We start from the raw sequence: 22815 nt of genomic DNA on the forward strand, positions 1-22815 counted from the left end.
CAGCCTTCTCATGGTGGTTTCCACTATGAAAAGACTGGTGGAAAGGCAGAGTTGTTTCCATAGAAGGCCCCCTGCACTGCCCACGACCATGTCATAGACAGTGCAGGGGCGCCCCTATCAGCGCTCTCGTAATGCGCACTGTCTGCAGAGTGTGCTGTGTGTGACTGCATTGGCCTCGAGGCCAATGCCGTTGCACTGTTTCCATTGGTGAGCCCGGTGAAAATGTAATGTATCTCTACAAATCTGCTGGATTAGGGGTGGAAATATCCAAGGTTGTTTTGTATTTTTTGTGCACTATGGGCCAGATTTATGGAATAGTGATGCAGTGTGGTGCTGCGCCAAAATTGTCATTGTCACGCTGCATCATCTTAGAAATGCAGGGATGTGCTGTATTTAAGTTAATACGATGCACCCCTGTGTTGTCCCCTGTGCTGGCACTAAATTCAGCTGCCAATGCAGGCATCCTTTCATCATCGTGCAATGATTTCTGTGTTGAGGGTTGTGATTGTTTATGTGCGGGAAGGTGTCCCTTCCTGCACATAAACAATCACTAATGGCTCTTTGGCACTTCTGTGTGTGCTGCACAATGCAGCACACACAGAAGTGCCAAAGCGTCATTTTCAAATGATTGTTTATGTGCAGGAAGGGACACCTTCCCACACATAAACAATAATTGCTGGCATTTTGTTATTTCTATGCATGCTGCAGAATGAAAATATCCCTCCTCATTGCGCCCTGCTAACGCCACCCCTGGGAGTGGTGTTAGATTTTGGCGTTGCCTCCAGGTTTACGAAATTTCATAAATCTGAGGCGCATCAAAATGCAATAGGTGTTGCTGTGGCACACCCACAGCAACACCCATTGAACGCCCCTTCCATGCACAGTGCAGCGTTGGAAGGGGCCGTATTTACAAGGTGACGTTAAGCCACAAAAAGTGGCTTAACGCCACCTTGTAAATACGGCGCAGTGCTTAGCGCCACAGGAGCATCACAAAAAGTGATGCTCCTGTGGTGCTAGGGGCCTATAAATGCGCCCCCTATGTTGTTAATTAGTCTCGTGCTGTGTGCTTTTTGTATAGGATATGTGTTTGTGAATGTTTAAGTGTCTGTAGTCTAAGACTATTCTATATGAATGGGCTGGTTTTGCAATGGGGACTAACAGGTTATTCATTGCTGAGACACAGGGTTTCATTGTTCTCTGGTACTCATGTTGTGTGAGACTCTCTCCCATTGGGGCTTTAGCCTTGTGTTAAATGGGATATTGAGGATGACGCTGGGATGTGGACCTCTTAGGTATTACATGGTAGGGGGAATCTTTATACCACCCTGAATGGTTGGGGTACAGCTCGGGACCCTGCCCTAGATCCCAATCAGCACCATAGGCTTCCTTTACTGCATCTGGAACTAAGGCCCATATTTATACTTTTTGACGCACAACTGCGCCAACGCAGTTGTGCGTCAAAAATTTTAACGCCGGCTAACGCCATTCCAAAGCGCCATGCGGGCGCCTTATTTATTGGATGACGTTAGCCGGCGCTGCGGACTGGTGTGCGTAAAAAAAAATGACTCACACCAGGCAGCGCCGGCGTAGGGGAAAATGGATCTTGGGTGTCAAAAAATGGGGCAAGTCAGGTCTGAGGCAAAATTTTGGCCTCAACCCGATTTGCGCCATTTATTTTTACGCCCAACCCCCATTGAAATGACTCCTGTCTTAGCAAAGACAGGAGTCATGCCCCCTTGCCCAATGGCCATGCCCAGGGGACTTATGTCCCCTGGGCATGGTCATTGGGCATAGTGGCATGTAGGGGGGCACAAATCAGGCCCCCCTATGCCACAAAAAAAAATCGAAAAAATATACTTACCTGAACTTACCTTAACTTCCCTGGGATGGGTCCCTCCATCCTTTGGTGTCCTCCTGGGGTGGGCAAGGGTGGCAGGGGGTGTCCCTGGGGGCATGGGAGGTCACCTCTGGGCTCCTTCTGAGCCCACAGGTCCCTTAACGCCTGCCCTGACCCAGGCGTTAAAAAACGGCACCCATCAGGCTGGGCGCCGTTTTTTAAGGCCTGCCCCCTCCTGTGTGTCAAAATGACGTCACAGTATAAATATGGGGCACAGGCCTTAAAGTCATTTTTTGGAAGGGAACGCCTACCTTGCATATAATTAACGCAAGTCTGGTTCACCCTTCTAAAAAATGACGCACATGGTGGAACTTTGACGCCCGCGGGGTCGGACGTCAAAGTATAAATATGGGGCAGTGTTTGCGCCCAATGTGCGTCAAAAATTTTGACGCACATTCGGCGCAAACAGAGTATAAATATGCCCCTAAGTCTGAGAAAGAAGGCAAAATGACATTGTTCCCATGTGGGAGCTTGCGGACAAATTAAGGTTGCCAATCTTTTTCTGCCAATAGAACATCACAGTTCAAAATTTCCCAAAATATTACTTCTATGGTGTGCTCCACGTCCCCTTCAATTTGGATATTTAATTAATAAACCCTATAGGGTGGGGAAACACCTGTCTGCTGTCTCTCTGATGAGAAAAGTCATTAGTTGCTGATACAGCCAGATGAGCTATAAGATTTTGGCAACAAATTGTGACTTCTGCTGCCTGCCTGGCAGAGTTGCTGCCCATATCCTGTTCTTGAACAACATTCTCAGCGTTGCTGCCATGCTTATGGAAATTACTGCCACGTTTTTCTTTTTAAATTGGGTCTTTTGTTGGGGAGATTTGTCCCCCTTTTTACTGTAAGCTTCTGAAGAACATTGTGAGTCGTTCTTCTACTTGGTATAGTCAGTGCGGTGTTCTGAGCGGCCCACTCTCTTACTCAATTTATCCAGCATGTCCTAAAAGGAACAAGAGGGAGGTGTATCAGTTTATTGGTATCTATCTGGAGGTTTTAAAGTTTCTCTATTTCGGAGAGTGTATCTTCTTTCAGAGGTCTCAGGCTGCAGAGATTCTCCTCTCTGGCTTCTTTTGTCTTTGTTTTGTTTTTATCTCAGCTTTTTCTTGTGTTTGTTTAGTACCTTCCTCAGGGGTGGTACTCTGAATGTGTGGTTTAGTTGATCTGGCCCCTAGCCTATCCTGACCTATAATTGTATACGTTTCGGAAATAATATTTGGCAGCTCACACTCTTGGTTTTGTTGAGGAATCTTCTGAAGCCATTGGTCAATGGCCAATGCTGCTTCTCCTTTAATATTGCTTAAAATAATTGAGGAGACTGTGTTGAAATTACGCATCAGTTCAATCTCCGGCTCCAGGGCCGGGGCTGCCCTGTGTTCATTTTGAATTTGTTTTAACACTTCCAGTAAATTAGTGAGTGTTGTAGTACCATGTGTGGTAGTGTAGATTGCATCGAAGACTGTACCCCAAGTGGCACAGTCCTCTATTGAGAGAACCATTCTGAATAGCAAGCACATTGTGCAAATTTCTATGTCTATCTTGGGGTTCGTATGGGAAAACACTGCTTCCAGTTCATTTGTTTTTTGTGCTATCCAGAACAAAATAATTTCCCATTCCATGGGTGCTTTGCCCATTATTGCATGTACCGTTTGAGGATTAATTCCTGTAACAACTAATTGATGGACAGCCCTCTCAGCCCTCGCTGGGGTGGTATTCAAAGTTTGCATTGCGAACTGCATTAGTCATCTACATATTGCTACTAGCTCATTGTAAAGTGTGCATATGTCAGCTACTTGCATAGCCTGCACATCAGGATGTGGTGTGTGCATGGCAAACGTGGGCCATGTTGGTTCGTCATTACCTAAGGGACCTAGGCCCATATTTATACTTGCTTTTCTCTGAATTAGCGTAATTTGTTTACACTAATTCAGCGCAAACTTAACTCCATATTTATATTTTTATGCTAGACCCATCTAGCATCAAAATATTGGAGTTAACTTCATTTTTTGGAAGTGTGAAACCACCTTGCGTCAATGAGATGTGAGGTAGGCATTACCGACCAAAAAATGATTCTAAGCCCCTAGCGCCATATTTATCCACCCATGCAGAAATTACGCACGGGTGGGAGGCGGACTAAAAAAATGATGTTAACTCCGATTTGCGTTGATTTGGGTCAGACCAGGAATTAACATGAGGCCCACACACCACTATTTAAGGAAAATACACAGAAACAACATTACCAACCTACAGGACAAGATGGAAGTGCTACTGCTGCAGTTTGGGAGATGACGCAGAGGACAGCAACAACAACAGCAACCACCACCACCACAATGGGACCCACAAAGGCAACGCAGAAGGCAGGAGAGGATATTCTGATTCAGGACAACCCTTATTGGCCTCAAGGAACAAGACATCATTAGGATATACAGACTCAAACAGCAAGCCATACTACATCGGCTGTACCATATTCAGTCACAGATCACAGCCAGCCTGCAGACCCCACATAATATACCACCTGTGACAAAGCTTCTAGCTGTCATGCACATGCTGGCAACTGGCTCATTTCTGACGACAGGTGCCCTGGTTGCTGGTGTGTCACAGCCATCCTTCTCGGTGTTCCTGCCGAAGGTGTTTGACGCAATTATCTCTCTGAAATCCGGCCACATCAGCTTCCCCAACACCGAGCAAATGGAGCAGGAGATAAAACAGGGGATGTACCAATTTGCTGGCTTTCCACGTGTTCTCGGTGCAATGGACTGCACCCATGTCCGACTTGTTCCACCTACAGCAACAGAGCATTTATACAGGAATCGCAAACACATGCATTCCATAAATGTGCACGCCATAGTGGACCACCGGGAACTATTTGCAAACGCTTTGGCCGAGTATCCTGGGAGCGTCCATGACACCTACATATTCTGGTGTAGCAGGATCAACAAACACTTCCAGGATGTCCAATATTGAAATGGCCTTCTTGTGGGTAAGTCAACAAACCTAGCAATATACACACAACACACCAAAACTGTAGGGCACACAAGACATACACCACTCCAAAAACACATGACCAGGGTAACACAGATGTGCAGGTAACAAAACATATGCACCATGCAGAAGTACAGCACAATCAGTGCAGAGAACAAACACATACCCCCACATGTACGTAACACACCCACAACTTGACAGGCATGCCACAAAAAAGAGAAGTGCAGATATGTTCCCTTTGGTAACAGAAGATGTAAACAAACCACTACAATTGCCCACAGGTTGCCTGTTACGTACACTTTACACACACAGTACACCAAACAAAGAATAACACAGCAATGTCAATGGCATACACCATGCTCATGTAACGTAAGTCACACATAGGCACAGGCCCTTTAAATCATGCCGTGCAAGTCTCTGTCAGAACAAACATCAAATGCCAGACAACTGGTGCCAATACCAACTCCATCTCATCAACACATACCTGACTTACCTGTAGTGTGCATATACATCTGCCTGATGCATTGGGTCACACACATAGGAATACAACATCAACGCCATCACATGCCATGTGCCAGATTTGTGAGTAGTGGCACCACACCTAGGGGGTCATTCTGACCCCGGCGGTCCAGGGTCGGCGGGAGCACCGCTGACAGACCGGCGGTGCCCCGCAGGGCATTCTGACCGCGGCGGTTCGGCCGCGGTCAGATGCGGGAAACCGGCGGTCTCCCGCCAGTTTCCCGCTGCCCTGCAGAATCCTCCATGGCAGCGGAGCGCGCTCCGCCGCCATGGGAATTCTGACACCCCCTACCGCCATCCTGTTCCTGGCGGGACTCCCGCCAGGAACAGGATGGCGGTAGGGGGTGCCGCGGGGCCCCTGGGGGCCCCTGCAGTGCCCATGCCAATGGCATGGGCACTGCAGGGGCCCCCGTAAGAGGGCCCCACAAAGTATTTCAGTGTCTGCAATGCAGACACTGAAATACGCGACGGGTGCCACTGCACCCGTCGCACCCTCCCACTACGCCGGCTCAATTCTGAGCCGGCGTCCTCGTGGGAAGGCTGATTTGCCCTGGGCTGGCGGGCGGCCTTTTGGCGGCCGCCCGCCAGCCCAGGGCAAATCCCAAAATACCCTCAGCGGTCTTTCGACCGTGGAGCGGTATTTTGGTGGGGGAACTTCGGCGGGCGGCCTCCGCCGCCCGCCGAAGTTAGAATCACCCCCCAAGTGTACTGCCACCTCACATGCACCACTTACTGACCCAACAACACAATCATGTCTGTATCATAAACAATAAATGGCCCACCATAGGGCAGTCACTGTTAGTGCAGATCATGGATGCCATAGTGGGACCCAGTAGGAGTATACAGGACATCACTGATCATTCATGCACTGTGCTAAGGGACACATTTGCTAAGTAGCTGGACTCCTGAAACAATGGGGTACACACCCTTGGACACTTGATGGCTGGCACAAACATCAGCTGCCACTCAAGATCACCAAGGGACCTATGTAAGAGCCCCCAGTGCCATTGTCATGGCCTGCACTGTATGTACAAGTTGGCGGATAACCACTCTTTTGTGACTTGAAGCCACATTGTAAATAGGGCACCCTCCCAAGCAGCACTTAGCATGGAAGGGGAGTCTAGTGTGTGTTTCTGTAGGTCTGTCACCACAAGATACATAGCATGATGACACTGACTCAGATGTAGGTGTCACCCAAAAGCTGAGGTAGTGCCAACATCAAACACCACCCTAGGGGTGCCGTTTGCAGGATGCAATAATGAAATAGACTGTGATTTGACCTCATATGAATGTGCCATCTATGCATGCTGTATACTGCTGCTTACACAGAAAGAGCCAATTCTCCATGTATGTATAGGGAGGTGTCTCTTCCTGCACAGATACATCCCCCTCCACAGGGCAGCTGGCCAAGTACCCCGCTGCAAGGTTGGCAGTGTTGGTGCACGGCTGCTTATTAGGCGCCGATGCAGGGGATGACAAAGGGTTGCCTAGTAACATGTCACACATGGTGCATTCCTGCATAGTGAAAATGATGCAGCACATCGCTGCCAATGTCGGAGCTGTGTTGTGCATTGTCACTCACTCATTAAAATGGGCCTAAGTGTAGCACTTCATCTGTAATGACACATGTCAAAATGGCTGGGATGTCCAGGCTCTTTTAGGGCTACCAAGTTGTCACCACATCTGACCCCCTTATGTTGCAAGGATGTGTCATGTCCCCTCTAGTGATAGCACACTGATACAAAGATGCACTACACAACACATGGTACATACATATTGAGCATCAGTCAGGAATTCTAATGATATGTCCCAGGTCCTTGAGCCAATACCCAAGATTGTCATGTCCAACAACACAGTGCCAAAAAAACGTAGCACAAGGCCAGGAACTCACACCATACCACAAACATGTATGAGTCAAAACCAACTCCAATTAACAACTGCCATACTACATGGCAAACCTGTTGCAAGCCTCAACAGCAACTCACATCTTTTAACTTTTGCAGCAGGTCAGGATTATGACATACAGCCCTGGGTGATGACCCCATGTGCAAACCCAAACACAGCAGCAGAGCTTGCATACAATGAGGAACACCATCATACACGCAATGTTGCAGAAAGGACATTTGGCGTCCTGAAATCAAGATTCAGGTGTCCCACACATTGTGTGTAAAATCGTCCTGACATGGCATCCTGCACAACATATGTGTGCGAATGAACGTTCCAATGTATGACCAGGTTGCAGAACTGCCTGAGGAAGAGGAGGAGGGTGGCGCTGATGATATATAGGGGGAACAGCACAACACAGCTGCTGGGGACGCTGTAGACAGCAAATTGTCGAGAACTTTTTCACATAAAAAAATCACTGAAATCACCATGTTTAATATTTAACTAAACACAACCAATTCTGTTTTGGTCTATTCAATCTCCACTACATATACCATAGGAATATGAGTCTACCTCAGTGAGTATGTAACAGTTACTAATCTGACAAGTGATGTTGTAACATCAAATGTGATGTGCAGCATTCTACTGCCACCATCACACACATCACTTACAGCCTGATCACTGGTATGTGACAACCGAAGGACATAATCCATAGACCACAACACATATTGTACATTCACATTGGCAACTTGCTAATCAATAGCTCATCACACCCAACCACATCATGTCAGAATAGGATGTATGCAAGGGGCTCACACATGAGGTTGGGGATGTTCAAAAATAGAAATTAAGTAATGTTGGAACCAAACACTGTCATAACTCAGTCTGGCTACATGGAACATGTGTGACAAGGGTGGGACATCATTGGTAACTATGGTCATCATGACTTCCCCAGATATTGTAACCAATGGAAGAAGTTGAGTCTGCGCAGTCTATCCATGGTAATCTGTCCTGACAACGCCATGGGGCACAAGCTTGACACAGGGTAAACATGACCTCACTCATTGCACAGTCACATCTGTGGTATGCACATTAGTATGGATGAGAACGTATGCAGATAGGGCTGCAGGTCCACCATACAAAAAGCAACAACCATTTGTAAATGCAATGATTGAAATCCAAAATATGTGATCCTACCATATTCTGGGTGGAATGTAGGCAGAGTGTGTCACACACACTATGTCCCAAAGATGTACACATGTCAGGCAAATGTGCTGTCTTCACACAGCTCTCCATGAACTCTAAATCCAAATATGGAGACAGATGTCGCGTCACATTTCCTAGGTAGTAATAGTTTGCCCATCATCAACAATGCCTGACCCGCGTATGCACCTCCAAAATAGTATATTCTGTATGACAACATCACACATCACATACCAATCCACAATACACATTCAAATATCAGTAGTATTGCATTGTACTGAATGGCAAACATCTGTGGATACACTGTTGTCACACATGCATACATATACACGACATGCAAAAATGTGCATGCTGTTGACTCCGTAACACACACATTGGTAGAACTGACTAATCTCACCCTTACCACATTGTTGCATGAACTACCACATGTGCCCATACCCAATATGCCACACTGCAGCACAGCCCATGTCATATGTATGTTGATTGAGGGTGCATTTAAGGATGACACATGGGTCCTTAGCGTGAATTCTACCTTCGCACTCCTTTTAATGCAGCCTTCTGTGAAATCGATGCATAACCGTCAATGTAGGTGACCCACATGCGTTATGCGTCTACAAAACCTACACAAATGTCAAATGCATCAAATTAATACACACATAACTGAAAACCGTGACGCATGAGGACAGGAAGTGATGTAATAGGAGATTCTTTCTACAAGAATGGTACAGTGGGTGTAGTTTCACTTTCTCCTTACAGTTTGTGCCTTTGTGACAGTATAGTTGTGTTTTGGAGCCTTTGGTAGAGTCTTGATTGTGTCTTGGAGTTTCTGGTGTCCCTTCTGCCGTGTCCTCTTGTATTTTGTGTGCATTCTGTCCCAGTAGTTGTAGTTTTGTGTAGTTTTTGTCTGGATTTGTATTTGCACTGTGGAGTGTCTGTCCAGGGTTGTTACTCATTAGGGCTAGTTGGGATAAGTTAGTTGGGTTAAGTTTCCATTCTATTTTTTTCTTTCTTCATATTTGGGGTCAACTCTGAACATAATTTAACATGTCTGGAAGGGGGAGGATGACCAGGATTTCCAAGGATGAGCTTGGTAGATTTGATAGGCTGGTATCCCACTACCTGCCTATGATGCTTGAGATGGGTGGCCGGGTCATCCTTGGATACCAGACCGAGGCCAGGATGCTGCGGTGGGGAAAGGTGCTCCACCACTTGAAGAGAATATACAGGACCTGCAGGAATGAGAACCAGCTAAAGCATCACTGGGCAGATCTGGTTGCCAGGGAGCAGGATCTGCTCGATCATCTTGGGATTGAGATCGGCTCACCTGTTGGTGAGTCTCCAATTGGCATACTATTGACTGTTCACTGCTCTTGAATGACAGTAGCAGATGAGTTGGAGTGCTGCATGCAAAGCTTGTGGATAGGTTGTATGCAACCAGAATGAAGTGTAACTGCACCAGGCTAGGCAACTATGATACCAATGCAGGTCAGATGTCTGATGAGTCCTGCACAACCATCATGAAGGCACACATTTCAGAGGCCATAGCGACACCTGTGCTCTGGCATAGTGTCATGTATAAAACGCCAAGGCACCGCCAGCCTACCATATTTTCCATGGATTGTGTCAACAATGTTGGGCAACGCATGTATAGCACAACTTTGTCAACATTTCACGCACATGACCTCTGCCATTATGTTAGTAAAGGGGGTTTACCCGCCTTAAGGGGCAATGATTTTGGGGCATTTGATACCATTAGACAACTTTGCCACATCAGTCATGGATTAATCAATGCATGATCATTGCAGACTTGAGCGGCATGTCTATCACAAAGTGCCTCTGGGTGCCTTGCAGGATAAGCTTGAGTACCTGAGTTATATGTCTTGCAAAGCGCCAGGTTAGTGTCATGTTTTTTTTACACAACTCCCCCTTACACCATGTTATTCGGTCTTTTATAGATTGCCCCCATATGGTTGTTGCAGGGTGTAGCACTACATGAGTCTCTGGCCCTGTGTTAGAGTTGAGATGTGTGGCTCTAAATCACCTGAGTGCGTGTGTCATTGTGTGATTGTAGTGGTGTGTCTTTTGCTCACTCCTCTCAACTTGTTTGCACTGAAATTTGTTGTCCACTCGCAGTGACTATGATTTGATACTAAGCATGGTTTTCCATTCATGTCAACGCAGTGAGAATATTGGCTGTGGCACACTCCATCATTCTCACAACAAAGGGATGCACCATATTGAACACAATTTGGTACATCCCTGTATTGTCATGAAGATGGAGGACTGGGCTGGCAATTGTCCCCCAGCATGGAGCTCCATCTTTTACACTCCATGTATGTTACACTTATGTGGAATGTAACTGGCTTGCATGCAGGTCAAGGCCAAACATGTGCTGGCATGGAAATGGGTTTGAAAGGAATAGTAGTGGCAGATCAGGTATTGATGGGTTTCTATACCTGGACACATGAATGTATATGTGATAGACCTTCCTAGTTGTCAGCCCTCCTAACATATGGTCCACTCATTGACTCCATGTATGAGTGGGCATGCCTTGAGGATTACCAGGACAGTTGCGATGATGGATTACATGGCCATCTCCCCTTAGACACACGGGGAGAGGAATACGAAATTTGTAGGTAGATGTGCTGCTCACAGTGTAGGTGACAGTCATATTGATCCGGTTTGCATGCGTACCTATCAGCTCTGACCCCTTAAGGTTACCAACAGCATCCCATCCTCCCAATGACATGTCCAAGTTATTGGTGATGTAGGGTTGAAAATAGACACAGATGATGAAGAAGTTTGGGCCTTATCTATGTAAAGTTAGCGCTGTCTTTGCATTATTCTTTATTACTCAAAAGCGATGCACACGTCCAAATGTTTGGTTCACTTTCTCCGTTTGGGTTGCTTTAGTGTCATTAATATGATGCTAAGGCAGCGTTGTCATTACATTTATCAGGGCCATTGTCTATACTGGAATGTGAGTCGGAGTGCATGTGTAATTAGATTTAGCAGTGTAAGCTACTAATCTCTACAGACTCCACACAGTGCTGACACTGATGGTTGCCTGTCTGTATTTTGCAGCTGCCAACATAACCAATGATGAGCTGCGTACGTTCCAGAAGAGGGCAGTGAGGTACTGTTATATCCTGGCAGTGGAATCTGTGTTCAGATGAATGGCTTGCTGCTACCGTGCAGAGAGGGCAACTGAGGAATGCTGAGCATTCCTACAAGGGGTCTCCACACTGGCTAAAAAGGCACAGAAGACACCCAGGTCCTCTGCAGTGCAGGGGGGCACAGCTGGCACCACTCCCACAACATAGGCTGCATCTGCTTCAACATCAGTACAACAGCCCACACCATCTGCTGTCATGGACACACAATTGCTGCAGGATCTGCAGAGGCACGTTACCCTGGTACTGAAACGTCTCGACAGCTTGGAGGAGGAGGTGGCCGCTAACACCAAGAGGCTGAAATTCATCAAGAAAAAAATAAAGAAGGCCAAACTTTAAGTGATTTGTGAACTGCCACCTCCAAGTTCTGTCCTCTCCCTTCTGATTTTGAATCATGTTTTATTGTGGGTTTTAGGGGGTTAGTGTTAGGTTAGTGTAGATATGTAGATTACATAGGATAAGTGGATTTGGGGGGTTGGGTTTTTACTTGTTATGTGTTAATTGGTGGGTGGGTGGGGGGTCATGTTGGGGTATCTATGTGTTTTCAATAAAAACAATCTAAAATGTATATATATATATATATATATATATTTGTTTCGATTTAGTTAGTATATGTGTAGTTTTAGTAGCATGTGTCTTGTAACTTAAGGAGGGTGGGAGGGGACAAAGTTTAGAGTGTGGTGTTAACTTTGTTAAGTTTAGCATAGGGTAGTTAGCTGTAGTTGTTGGTTACGTATAGTTAGAATGGGTTAGTTTAGGATATAGTAGGTTTTATTAATGTTTTTAGTTTAGTTTAATACTTAATAACATTTTTGCGTATGCCTATACATTTAGGGTCATATTTATACCCTGTTTGCGCCGGATTTGTGTCATTGACGCAAATCCAGTGCAAACTTAACTCCATATTTATATTTTGGTGCTAGACATGTCTAGCGCCAAAATATTGGAGTCAACGACATTATTTGCCTGCGGAAAACTACCTTGCATCAATGAGATGCAAGGTAGGCGTTCCCGGGCAAAAAAATGTCTCAAAGGCCCTAGCGCCTTATTGATCCTCCTGTGCAAAAATCACGCACGGGAGGAGGAGGGCCTTAAATAATGGCTCTAAGCCTGCTTAGCGCCATTATTTAAGGCCTGAGTATGGGCAGGTGTAAGGGGACCTGGAGGCAGATTTACATGGTCTGAGAACATGGAAATTGCCCACAGGTGCCCTTCCTTGTCCCAAGGGAAACCCCCACCCACCCTTACCCACACCAGGAGGTCACCCACGGATGGGGGACACATCCAAAGGTAAGTCCCGGTAGATATTGTTTTTTCTTCTATCCAACGCCACTCGGGGGCTCTGACTTGGGGCCACCTGCACAGCGCTGGCCCCAATGGCCATGCGCAGGGGACATTTGTCCCTGGGCATGGCCATTGGGGTGGTGGGCATGGCTCCTATCTTTACTAAGACAGGAGCCATGTCCAGGGGTCTTGTGTGCCAGAAAATGGCGCTACACTGATTAGAGGCAATTTTTTTGCCTCTAAACAGTGTAGGGCCATAATTTGGCAAACAAGACCCGGTTCCCCCTACAGCTCCCAGCCCTGTTTGCGCTCTCTCAAAGGACGCTAACAGGGCCTTACCATCGGCTAGTGCCGTTCCTTAAATATGGCGCCAAGCCGGCGTCTAGGAATGAAGCAAGCCGGCGCTATACTTTTTGTCAAAGAGTATAAATCTGCCCCTCAGTGTGATATGTTTGTGTCTCAGGGTCGTCCCATGAATGAACAGTGCAAATTGTGTGTTGGCCTGGGGATTCCGACCTGCCTCCGAATCCCTCTCTTGACATGTGCATCACTTATTGACAACTGAGCTGTCACATTGGCAGTAACTGTCCATGCATCTGCCATCCAGTGTACCCACCACTCAAGGTGACTATGTTTACTTTGTATTGGACAGGTAGATGTGGTAATTCAGCTGTCAGCGTTGAGGTCCTGTGTATGAATGATGGGAACTGTGGCATATCTGACAACAGCCTACATTTGAATTCTATCTTGCAAAACTGACTGGTGGCAATCACTAATGAGGTTAGGTACCTCTGCATCACACCAATGTGTTCTACTGGTACTCCTAGCTGACGATATTGCACTAGAATTGTTTTACAGCCATTTCTGCCATATGTAGTGAGTGAAGCATACATGTGTTTTTCATTTTTGACATACTCACTGAATTGCCTGTAAGGGATGAGACCAGCATTGACATTTGTCATGTTGGGAGCTTGTGTGTAGGTATGTGCCCCCATAGTCCTGCACTCTTGTAACGGACACTCTGTGACTAATGACATGGTTACACACATCACAATTACTAAGCGTAGTAGATGTATCACAATACACAAAGACATGATGTTTGTGTAGGAGGTGTTTATTTACAAGTGTCGTAGTGCGACAATTACAATGTCCAGGTCAGTGACACCATTTGTGAAATCCATACAATCGTGACACAACACAAGTCCAGAGTTGATGGACATGTCATGGGACATGCTTGGGTGAAGTGTTTTTAAGTGCGGAGGAACAATAATTGCCAATTGGTAGGTGAGAGACAATGACAGTCCATAGCAGACAGGTCAACAGTGTGTGGGTGAAGAGTGCACATATCCAACTATGCTAACACTGGCATGATTTCAAGCACAGGACAAAGGAGAACACTGCCCATGTGGCATGGGCTGGTGCTACCGGGAACTCTTACGAATGAAGATGATATTTTCCACCTCTTCATCCTCCGATGTGTGTGGTGTCTCCTCTGCCCTTGATGGTAGTGGTGGGGAGGTAGAGCGGGCCACACACACTTCAGTGGTTGGAGATGTGGAATCGCAATTCCCGGCAGCTGCAATCTGTGGAACAACATATGGCATTGCTGCAGTCCTTACCTGTGTCGGTGCTGGCAGGTTGTACTATTGGGGTGTTTGGTGGGGCATCTGGGATGGCTGCTACATTATTTGTCCTCCTTGCGACTGGAGGAGGTGTCTCAGGAGATGCCAGGACTTCTTGGAGGGTCTCTTGGCTGATTATTGCTAGCTGGTCATCCAAGTCATCGGGGTACTCGAGGACAGGCAGATCAGCAGGAGAGCCATCATGCCCTACAATGAGAAGGAGTAAAATCAATCTTTCTGTGTTGTGACAGTTGACATGTCATGTCACTGACTAGCTATTAGTAAGGCCTTGCAATGGGTGTTGTAGTGGTGAAGCCACAGCAACATACATTGCAATATGCCCCTGTCCCAGTCTTACATGTTTCACATACACCCGGGCAGTACTGAAACCTTGCACCACCCCAGGGATGGCATTGCCAAGACACTATGCTGTTGTTTCCTTTGATAGCTCCCAATGTTGATATGTGTGTATGTGTGCTACATTGCACAGCACAGATGGACCTAGCAGATTTCCATTTCATCTTCATTCTGTGCTGGAAGGTATGCCTTCCTACAAATCTATGTTCTCTTCCTCAAAGCAGCCATCCTTGAACTATGATGCAAGAGATACAGCATAGTGGCAGTGCAGCTAAATTGACACAGGCACAGGGGTGGATCCAGGAATGGCCAGCATGGGTATCATTTGTTGCTGTGTACATAATTTCCTATATGACAGTGCCTGATGGTAAATTAGTTTATGGACATAACCAGTTAACTGGAGTTGAACTTAAGTAAGGGCCTCGAGCTAGTTTGATGGTGATTTTACAGGCAGTCATACTAGTGCATACATGGACTCTCATCACAAGTCTGGCAGTCCTATGACCACCTGATTGCCATTTTCTATATGACTACCCCCAACAGCGCAGGAGGTAGTGGCACATGTTGTCCTTGGGGTATGCCCCATGGGCCAATGCCCTGGCACTGGCAGGTTGCCAGCAGCTTACAGACTGTCAATGCCACCTGTCTTGTGACACCAGACCAGTATTTTGAGCAGCGCTACCCTCCAGGTATGTTCCTGCTTTTCCACCAGCCTTTGCATGGCAGTCAGACCCCCTCGCAAAGGTTGGCGGTGATGTGGTGTTGTGTGCCCCTGCACAGCCCATGCACCTGGCATGGGCAGTGCAGGGGGTGCCATGCCTTGTCCCTTTACCCTTTCCATTGCCTGATTTGCAGGGCTAAGAGCAGTGTGTCCTGTCACACCCAATACACCCCAAGACTGGCACTGACTCTATTTGATCCATCAACAATGTTGTGCTAAGTGCCCCACAAAGCTACGATGAGCAGACAGATTTCCACCCGCCATCCCAACATGTGACTCATACTGCCAACCACAAAGGGTAAACTGCACTGGCAGTCTTACCAACACCAGACTTGCCCATTCACCATCCCTCACCTGCCAATGTGAAATTGTACACCATTATGTTCACAGACATACACCATGTGTTGTATGTGTGTGATTATTTCCCCATTCCTACGTGTCTCACATGGTTGTGTCACAGTAGTGGTGGGCTCAGCCTGTATTTGTTGTGACCAACAATTTGCAATCTGTGCCTCATATTTTCAGTAGCAGTACAGTTCTGATCAGCATCAAAATGTGTGGCTCCACATTATACCAATTTAGTTGCTCTGGGTAGTGGCATGTTTCCTGTGATACAGGACCACCCTGCTATTCCCCCAGCGTCTGCTAAGATTATTTTTCCCTGCACCCGGGGGGCATCCTTACTGCATGATGGAGTGGTGGCTGCCTTATGTGGATATGTTGTTAATGTGTGGGGTAGTGGTGCTATCGGCACATGTCTGGGTACTGTTTGGAACAGTTGCAATACATTGTGTGCTATAAGATGCAGCACACATGTGTTTGGGCAATGAGGCAAGGCAGTTGCAAGGTGTTACTGCAAGGGACACCACATGACCCAAGGAATGGTATTAACTGACTTCCTAGTCTCTGATGTCTCCGTCGTGTTGGTAGGGTTTATTTGGCTATATGCAAGGGATGTTGTGATGACACAACCGGAGGCACAGTCATTAGACATGCCTTCCATCCTATGTGCTGCATATGTACTTGTAGGTATTTAGCCCTGGTGATTGACATATGTCCAGGTTGTGTATGTGTTGTGGTGCATGGTACTACCAAGGCATCGGTACATGTGTAGCTTATGTCTGAATGATGCAACTTGCTTCATGGGCAATGTGTCCCTCTACACTCCTTTGATATGCATTGAGTGTGTCCTATGTGCCTCCCCCTTCTTGCACTTGACAATTTAGCATTAATTTCCCCAATGCAACTTACCCTGCATTTGTGGTGTTTCCTGTTAGTCTACAGTGTCCTGTCCTGTGATTCCAGTGACCAGTTCCTCCACGATGACCACTGCAACCATCTCCTCTATCTCGCCCAGGTCCTTTTGTGGTGCTGGACTACCACCTCCAGTTTGTAGTGCTGCCTTCCTTTTCCTTGCCATTTTTTCCTTTGTCCTTCGCTTGCAAACATGCCAGTGTTTTTTTTTGCACTCAGTTACAGTTCTCCTCACCTCTGCCACACTGTTAATCTTGTCAACTATCTTCTGCCAGATTGCCTCTCTCCTGCCAATTGGCAATTCTGAGGTGATGAAGAGTTGATGTTGGTAGTCCGTCACCACTCTCACAAGTATTTCATGCTCCTCTGCACTGAAACAACACTTTCTCTTTTTCTTCTACCTCCCCTGGGACTTGTGTGTGTCCTCCTGACTGATTTCTGGTTGATTGGGGCCACCCTGGGGTCTCTCTTGGCTTTCTGAGTCCATTTTGCCTCTCCTTTGCACTGTTTTCTGCATTAGCGAATGGTGTTGACGCTAATGCGGTTTAAAGTGGTGCATTTCCATTTTGCGACACATTTACGTGCCGTAAAACAGGTTAGAGTTATTTTTGCGGTGCATATATCATTTTGCCTTACGACAAGGAGCAGTGGTTAAGGTAAAGAAAATGGACTCTAACCATTTTTTGAGTGCTGACTTGCGTCATGGTATACATATGATGCCCAGACGGCTCTGAAAAATAGCATTAGCCAGGGCTAAGCTTTTTGACGCAAAACTACATTTGCGCAGTTTTGCATCAAAAAGTATACATCTGGCCCTCAATCTCACAGGTTGTATTTCATGTGGAAGGGCACCATTGAACCAGTTTTGGGGTCTTGATAAGAAAGTGGTATATCTAAGTGTAGATAAGCTAGGTACCACTGTGGTATGTTCACTATTCTGTAGGTGTAAAATGTATTTGAATTGTCAGTTATTTCAGGAAAAGTGACCCAGGAATAAAATGTTTCTGTTTGGTATGCTCCATGAGCTTCCACAACAATTGTGTTTTCCCTTCCCTCGTCTGTTAAGCCATTGGCTAAAAGAAACTGCTTAAGTGCTTGCCTGCAGTTCTCTGGGATGTTTATGGCGTTTGCCATGTTAAGGAGGAGGTCTCAAAGTTGGGAACACCAATGGGAAAATAAATATTTTTTAAGCTTCAAACTTGAACAACCTACAGGCTATATAGGTACTCAGTTGAGGAGGTTCATCCCTAAGACCACGGGCATCTCCGCATAATGGTACTTAGGGTACCTTGGTGTGTGTGAGACAGAGATACTTAGCAGACTTGTAAATCGTCGTTGGTGATGCCATGTCGTAACGACTCTCGTACCTCTACGATACTGCTGAATTAGGGACTGCAGCACCTCTGCTTATAGGTGACTGAGTCACTCCTAAACCAGTTGGCAGCTGTTGGCCCAATCCTTTAGGCTCTCTAGCAGCACCTCACCAAAACACAAATAGTAAAGGTGATTTCCGGCAGCCTAACAGTTGGACTCAGGCAGCCTTTCAGGGAAAATCGTGGTAGAACAGGTCTTACCCTTTTCTCTCGTTAGCAATAAGTCTCTTACACACACACACACACACAGGCAAGAAAGAATATGCAGGATAGTTTTCAATACATTTATTGAAAAGACTGCAATGTATGATAAAATGCATGAGCTGCAATGTAAATAAGAAAACCCCCAACATATTGCTAAAAACATGACTATGCAAATTCCTCCCTAAAGTGTATTTTCTTTCCTATAGAGAGAGAGGCATGAAAAACCTAATCTGCCCATGCCGTATCCAAAAGAGGCGCCCTAATCCCTGTTACTTTAAAACAAGGTTGGCCTCCAGTCTCCAAATCAGGCTTAGTAAAGACACAAAGGCTGAGGTCTGCTTCAAAGTGACGTGCAGGATAGATGGAATATCCTGGATGGAACCTCCTCTAAAGGCTTTGATCTCACAAGGTATTTTTGTAAGGCACATGTTATTGTTCGTGCTGACATCTTGATGTGGGTATGTAACTAAATGTAGACTGTGTGCAAATTTGTATCGCAATATCAAAACACATGCCTGACATGTTTACATTCTGTTCTTGTCCAACGCATAGCAAAGAACATGATGACAATCCAATATGTACATTACTGATAATAACGATTTCATGGAATGGCAACAGATTATGTAATAAAAACATTTCTAATAAAATGCAAGCAATTCTTAAATGAATAAAAGCAAATAATAAAACAGAACATGTTATCTAGGTAAAAGGGCACAGGCCTTGCAAGCCAGAGTTGAGCTAAACTCCTGCACCTGGACAAACTAAAATGGACCCCTGACAGAAACATCATGATACGGTGGTGAAGAGGCTGCCAGTTTGGCGGTCGCCTTCCCACCATCATATTCAAGGTCTGATGGTCTCACCGCTGCAATCATAATCGAGCCCTCAGGCTTTTTTTCTGCCACTTTTTCTCTTGTCGTTGAGCAGGGCTCCTCTTCAGGCCGGCTTGTGATGCAACAACATCGGTTTGGCTTAGTGAGAGGTCCCGGTTAATTCCTGGAAGTCTCGTCAATAGGGGAAAAGCCTCAGAGCTTCAGCAGGATGCACCTAAAATGTAAGCTGGGTCGCGGCTCAATGTCGCTGGCTTGACTCTTGTTGAAGGGGCAATCACTTTATGAAGATTTGTTACAAAGTTGCTCCAAACTTCTCTAAACTTCTGGATCTTCTTCCTGAAGTTGTGTTTGGTGTCTTGCAGTGCCTATAATCTTGGTCCAAGGTTCCAGAAGATCTGAGTTGCTGCTTGGGAGTTGGGACTACAATTCCTGGAACGCACCTGGTCAGAATCCTCAAAAGGCCACTGGGCGCTGGTCAGTTGGGCTCTGCTTGCAGGACTTAATGCAGGATACTCTTGGTAGCTCCTTTGTACCTGTGCTTACAGGAAGTCCACTCCTGGCTCTTCAGAAGCAAGGCAAAGTCCTTTTTGTGGTGAAGTCCAGAGTGTGTACTCCTTTTGGGTACAGTCCTTCAGGTGCAGACCAGAGGTTCAGCAGGACCGTTATTCTTCCAACAGGGATCTGAGATGCTGGGCAACTCTTCCTATTTATCCATGCTCCTGGATTGACAGGCAAGGGGCACCCTTGTCTTTCGGGTTGTGGGGTGCCACACTCTGGGGTGACCACTTCCTGCAGAATGTGCCAAGAATCATTCCCAGAAAGCACTATTCTCCAAAAATCCAAGAGGGAGAACATTTCTCCTGGGACAATAGATCTGGCCAAACCAACCCCCTTGTGTGGCTAAGCTTCTCTAACATACCCCTTTCAGCCCCTCTGCTAATTCTATTACAAGGGCTCCCATCTGGCAGGAGGGTACAGGAAATGGAGGTCTGGTTTCTGTACCTACTGTTTTTCATTAGTTTGAAAATCAATTTGGCCACCCAACCCCCTTTCTGCTCTGCCATCTTCCCTTGTAGTTCTCCTCCCACCAGATGCATCCTTTGTCTCAGCCCAGGTGATTCACACATCATTAAGGTAGCTTGGCTCAGCCTGCCAGAGGCTGACCAATCAGGAAAGGGCACTACAGGGCTAATTTACGTAACTTTTAGAAAGAGTTCTTAAACTCGTTCCCTGTAATATTTATAATAAATGGAACATTAGAAGTTGTTGGATTTATTCTTACTATTTGATATCTTACGTGACATATGTAGCTATTTGCTATGCAAAATGAGACTTTATTATTTTAAAATGAAACCCTCCAATATTAGACTATGGATCTAATACACTTCAATAGCGAAAATCGAATTTGGCAGTTTTTCCCTCACCGGGGCTTATAAAACATATTTTGTAATGTCCCTGCTTATATTTACACTTTACCCAACCCTTGGGGTGCCTAGGGGCAGACTTTAGGGGTGACTTACATGTACAAATAAGGTAGATTAAGACTTTGGTAGTACTTTTAATTCCAAAGTCAAATTTGGAAGGCAGGTCTGTCTTTAAAATGACACTGGATAATACAGCAGTGCAACCAAGGGCACACTAACTCCACTGGGTCTCTTATCGTACATGCCCTACCATGTGCTAGGGATTTACAGATAGTTTGCCAGAGCCAATTATAATTATGCCTAATTTCCATATACCTTTCAAATCAAGGCACATGCCCTGGGCCTGGTTAACATAGCAAAGGGCACAATCAGAGTCAGAACACACCAATATTAATCAAAATTGGGGGCAAAAAGTGAGGGGGCTTCTGCAAAAAGCCCTGTTTTCTCACATGCAGATAATAATGCAAGTGGATATTGTACAGGAATGAGTGGAATTTGGAGTTCCTTTTTATTTTCTAAGGCTTTTGTGATCACTGTTTTAAGGCAGAGGTGAGATGTTTGCCTTTAGGTGATTATTTATTTTGAAAGGGTCATCATTTTCAGATAGCAAGCAGGTGTTGGCAAGACACACAGCCGTAAACATTTTTGTAGAGAGGCTGCTGCTGCTAAGCTTGAGTTTAATATGATCCTTGCGATATGAAGGAAATGTGTGTGTACAGTTAACACACTCATTGGGAGATACATATGCAGTGTCCTATGTTAGTGTTATGAAGAGGCAACATTTTTTCTTCCATATGATTCATGGATACAAAAGAATATTGTACATCTCTGAACATGAGAGAGAATGTAGTTATTTTTTATTTGTTTTCCATGGAAAATATTTTGAGTACATTATATATTTATTTTGTTTGCAATTTATTGAATCTGTGTGAAGAGTGTTGACATTGTGTCTATGAGGTTTTTTCCTTAGTTGCAAATAGTGTTGTTGCAACCTGGATGGTTAGGAGAATGTTTTGTTGTTGTCCCTGCACAAATATATGAATGTTGTAACACTTAATACTATGTAGCATGAGAGTATTTCATAAATAACTGTAGGTGCACAATAGCGGGTATGATTCACAAGTCGCCCTGTTGTTATGGGATGGTTGAAGGGTACTCTGTTGCAAAAGATGGACACTACTCTTCTATACTGTTGCATACCCCGGTGGTATCCATCATGCTTTCCCATGAAAAATGCTCCTACTCTTCAAAAATGTCTACATTAGTATAATCAAGTGTAAAACTTTTTTCTTTCTTGCAAAAAGATGGGTACTCTTACCCACCTTCGCAACACCAAAACTGCTCCCAGTCGCCTTTGTGTCACTGTCTCGGAGTAATACACAAAGGTCAGATGCCAGCTACACCTAATCATGGGTCCCAGGACACAGGCTTTGGGCACCAAATTCCTGGACAAGAAAATGTCAACTTTATAACTGGGGCATTTTTCAGAATTGTGAATTAAATTCAGACTTTACCATTAAAGAGGAATTTTAATTACGATTATTTCAAGACCAAACATGATTTTTCTACCTATTACCAAACAAAAGTTAGCACTTATAAAATTTAAAAAGGTAACTCAATGTTAGCCATTGGAAGATATAGGCCTTGCAGTAGTGAAAAACGATTTAGGAGTCTTTCACTACGAGGACATGTACAACTTAAAAGTATATCTTCAACTTTAAGGACTGTTTAGGGCCTACCTTAGAGGTGACTTATGTGTATTAAAAAGTAAGGATTTGGCTGCCTAAGTGGGTGGCACAATGAGTGCTGCATGCCCATCAGTAGCATTACAGTAACAGGCCTTGGGTACATGTAATACCACTTTAGCTGAGACTTGAAAGTTAATTAAAGGTGCCAGTTGGCACTGTGTAAAGGGAATAATACAGCACTTTAGCACTGGCTGGCAGTGGTAAAGTGCACAGAGTCCCAAAAGCCAACAGAATTAATTCCAGCAAAACAGGAGCAGTGAAGGTAAAAAGTTTGGGGGTGACCCTGCTGAAAGTGCCATGTCCAACACTAGAGCAGAGTAGAAGCCAGTGTTTGT

At 45.5% G+C, this 22815-nt stretch overlaps 1 protein-coding gene across 1 annotated transcript in view; it reads right to left on the reverse strand.

Annotated features, from left to right (window-relative positions):
• Positions 1-22815, reverse strand: part of LOC138286354 (mucin-22-like) — a 78015-nt gene that overhangs the window by 34105 nt on the left and 21095 nt on the right. The window contains exon 3 of the mRNA XM_069226511.1: positions 14564-14773. Coding sequence (XP_069082612.1) covers positions 14564-14773 — 210 coding nt within the window. The remainder of the gene's footprint in view (positions 1-14563; positions 14774-22815) is intronic.

Source organism: Pleurodeles waltl, chromosome 3_2 (genome assembly GCF_031143425.1).
Source record: "Pleurodeles waltl isolate 20211129_DDA chromosome 3_2, aPleWal1.hap1.20221129, whole genome shotgun sequence".
Taxonomy (NCBI): domain Eukaryota; kingdom Metazoa; phylum Chordata; class Amphibia; order Caudata; family Salamandridae; genus Pleurodeles; species Pleurodeles waltl.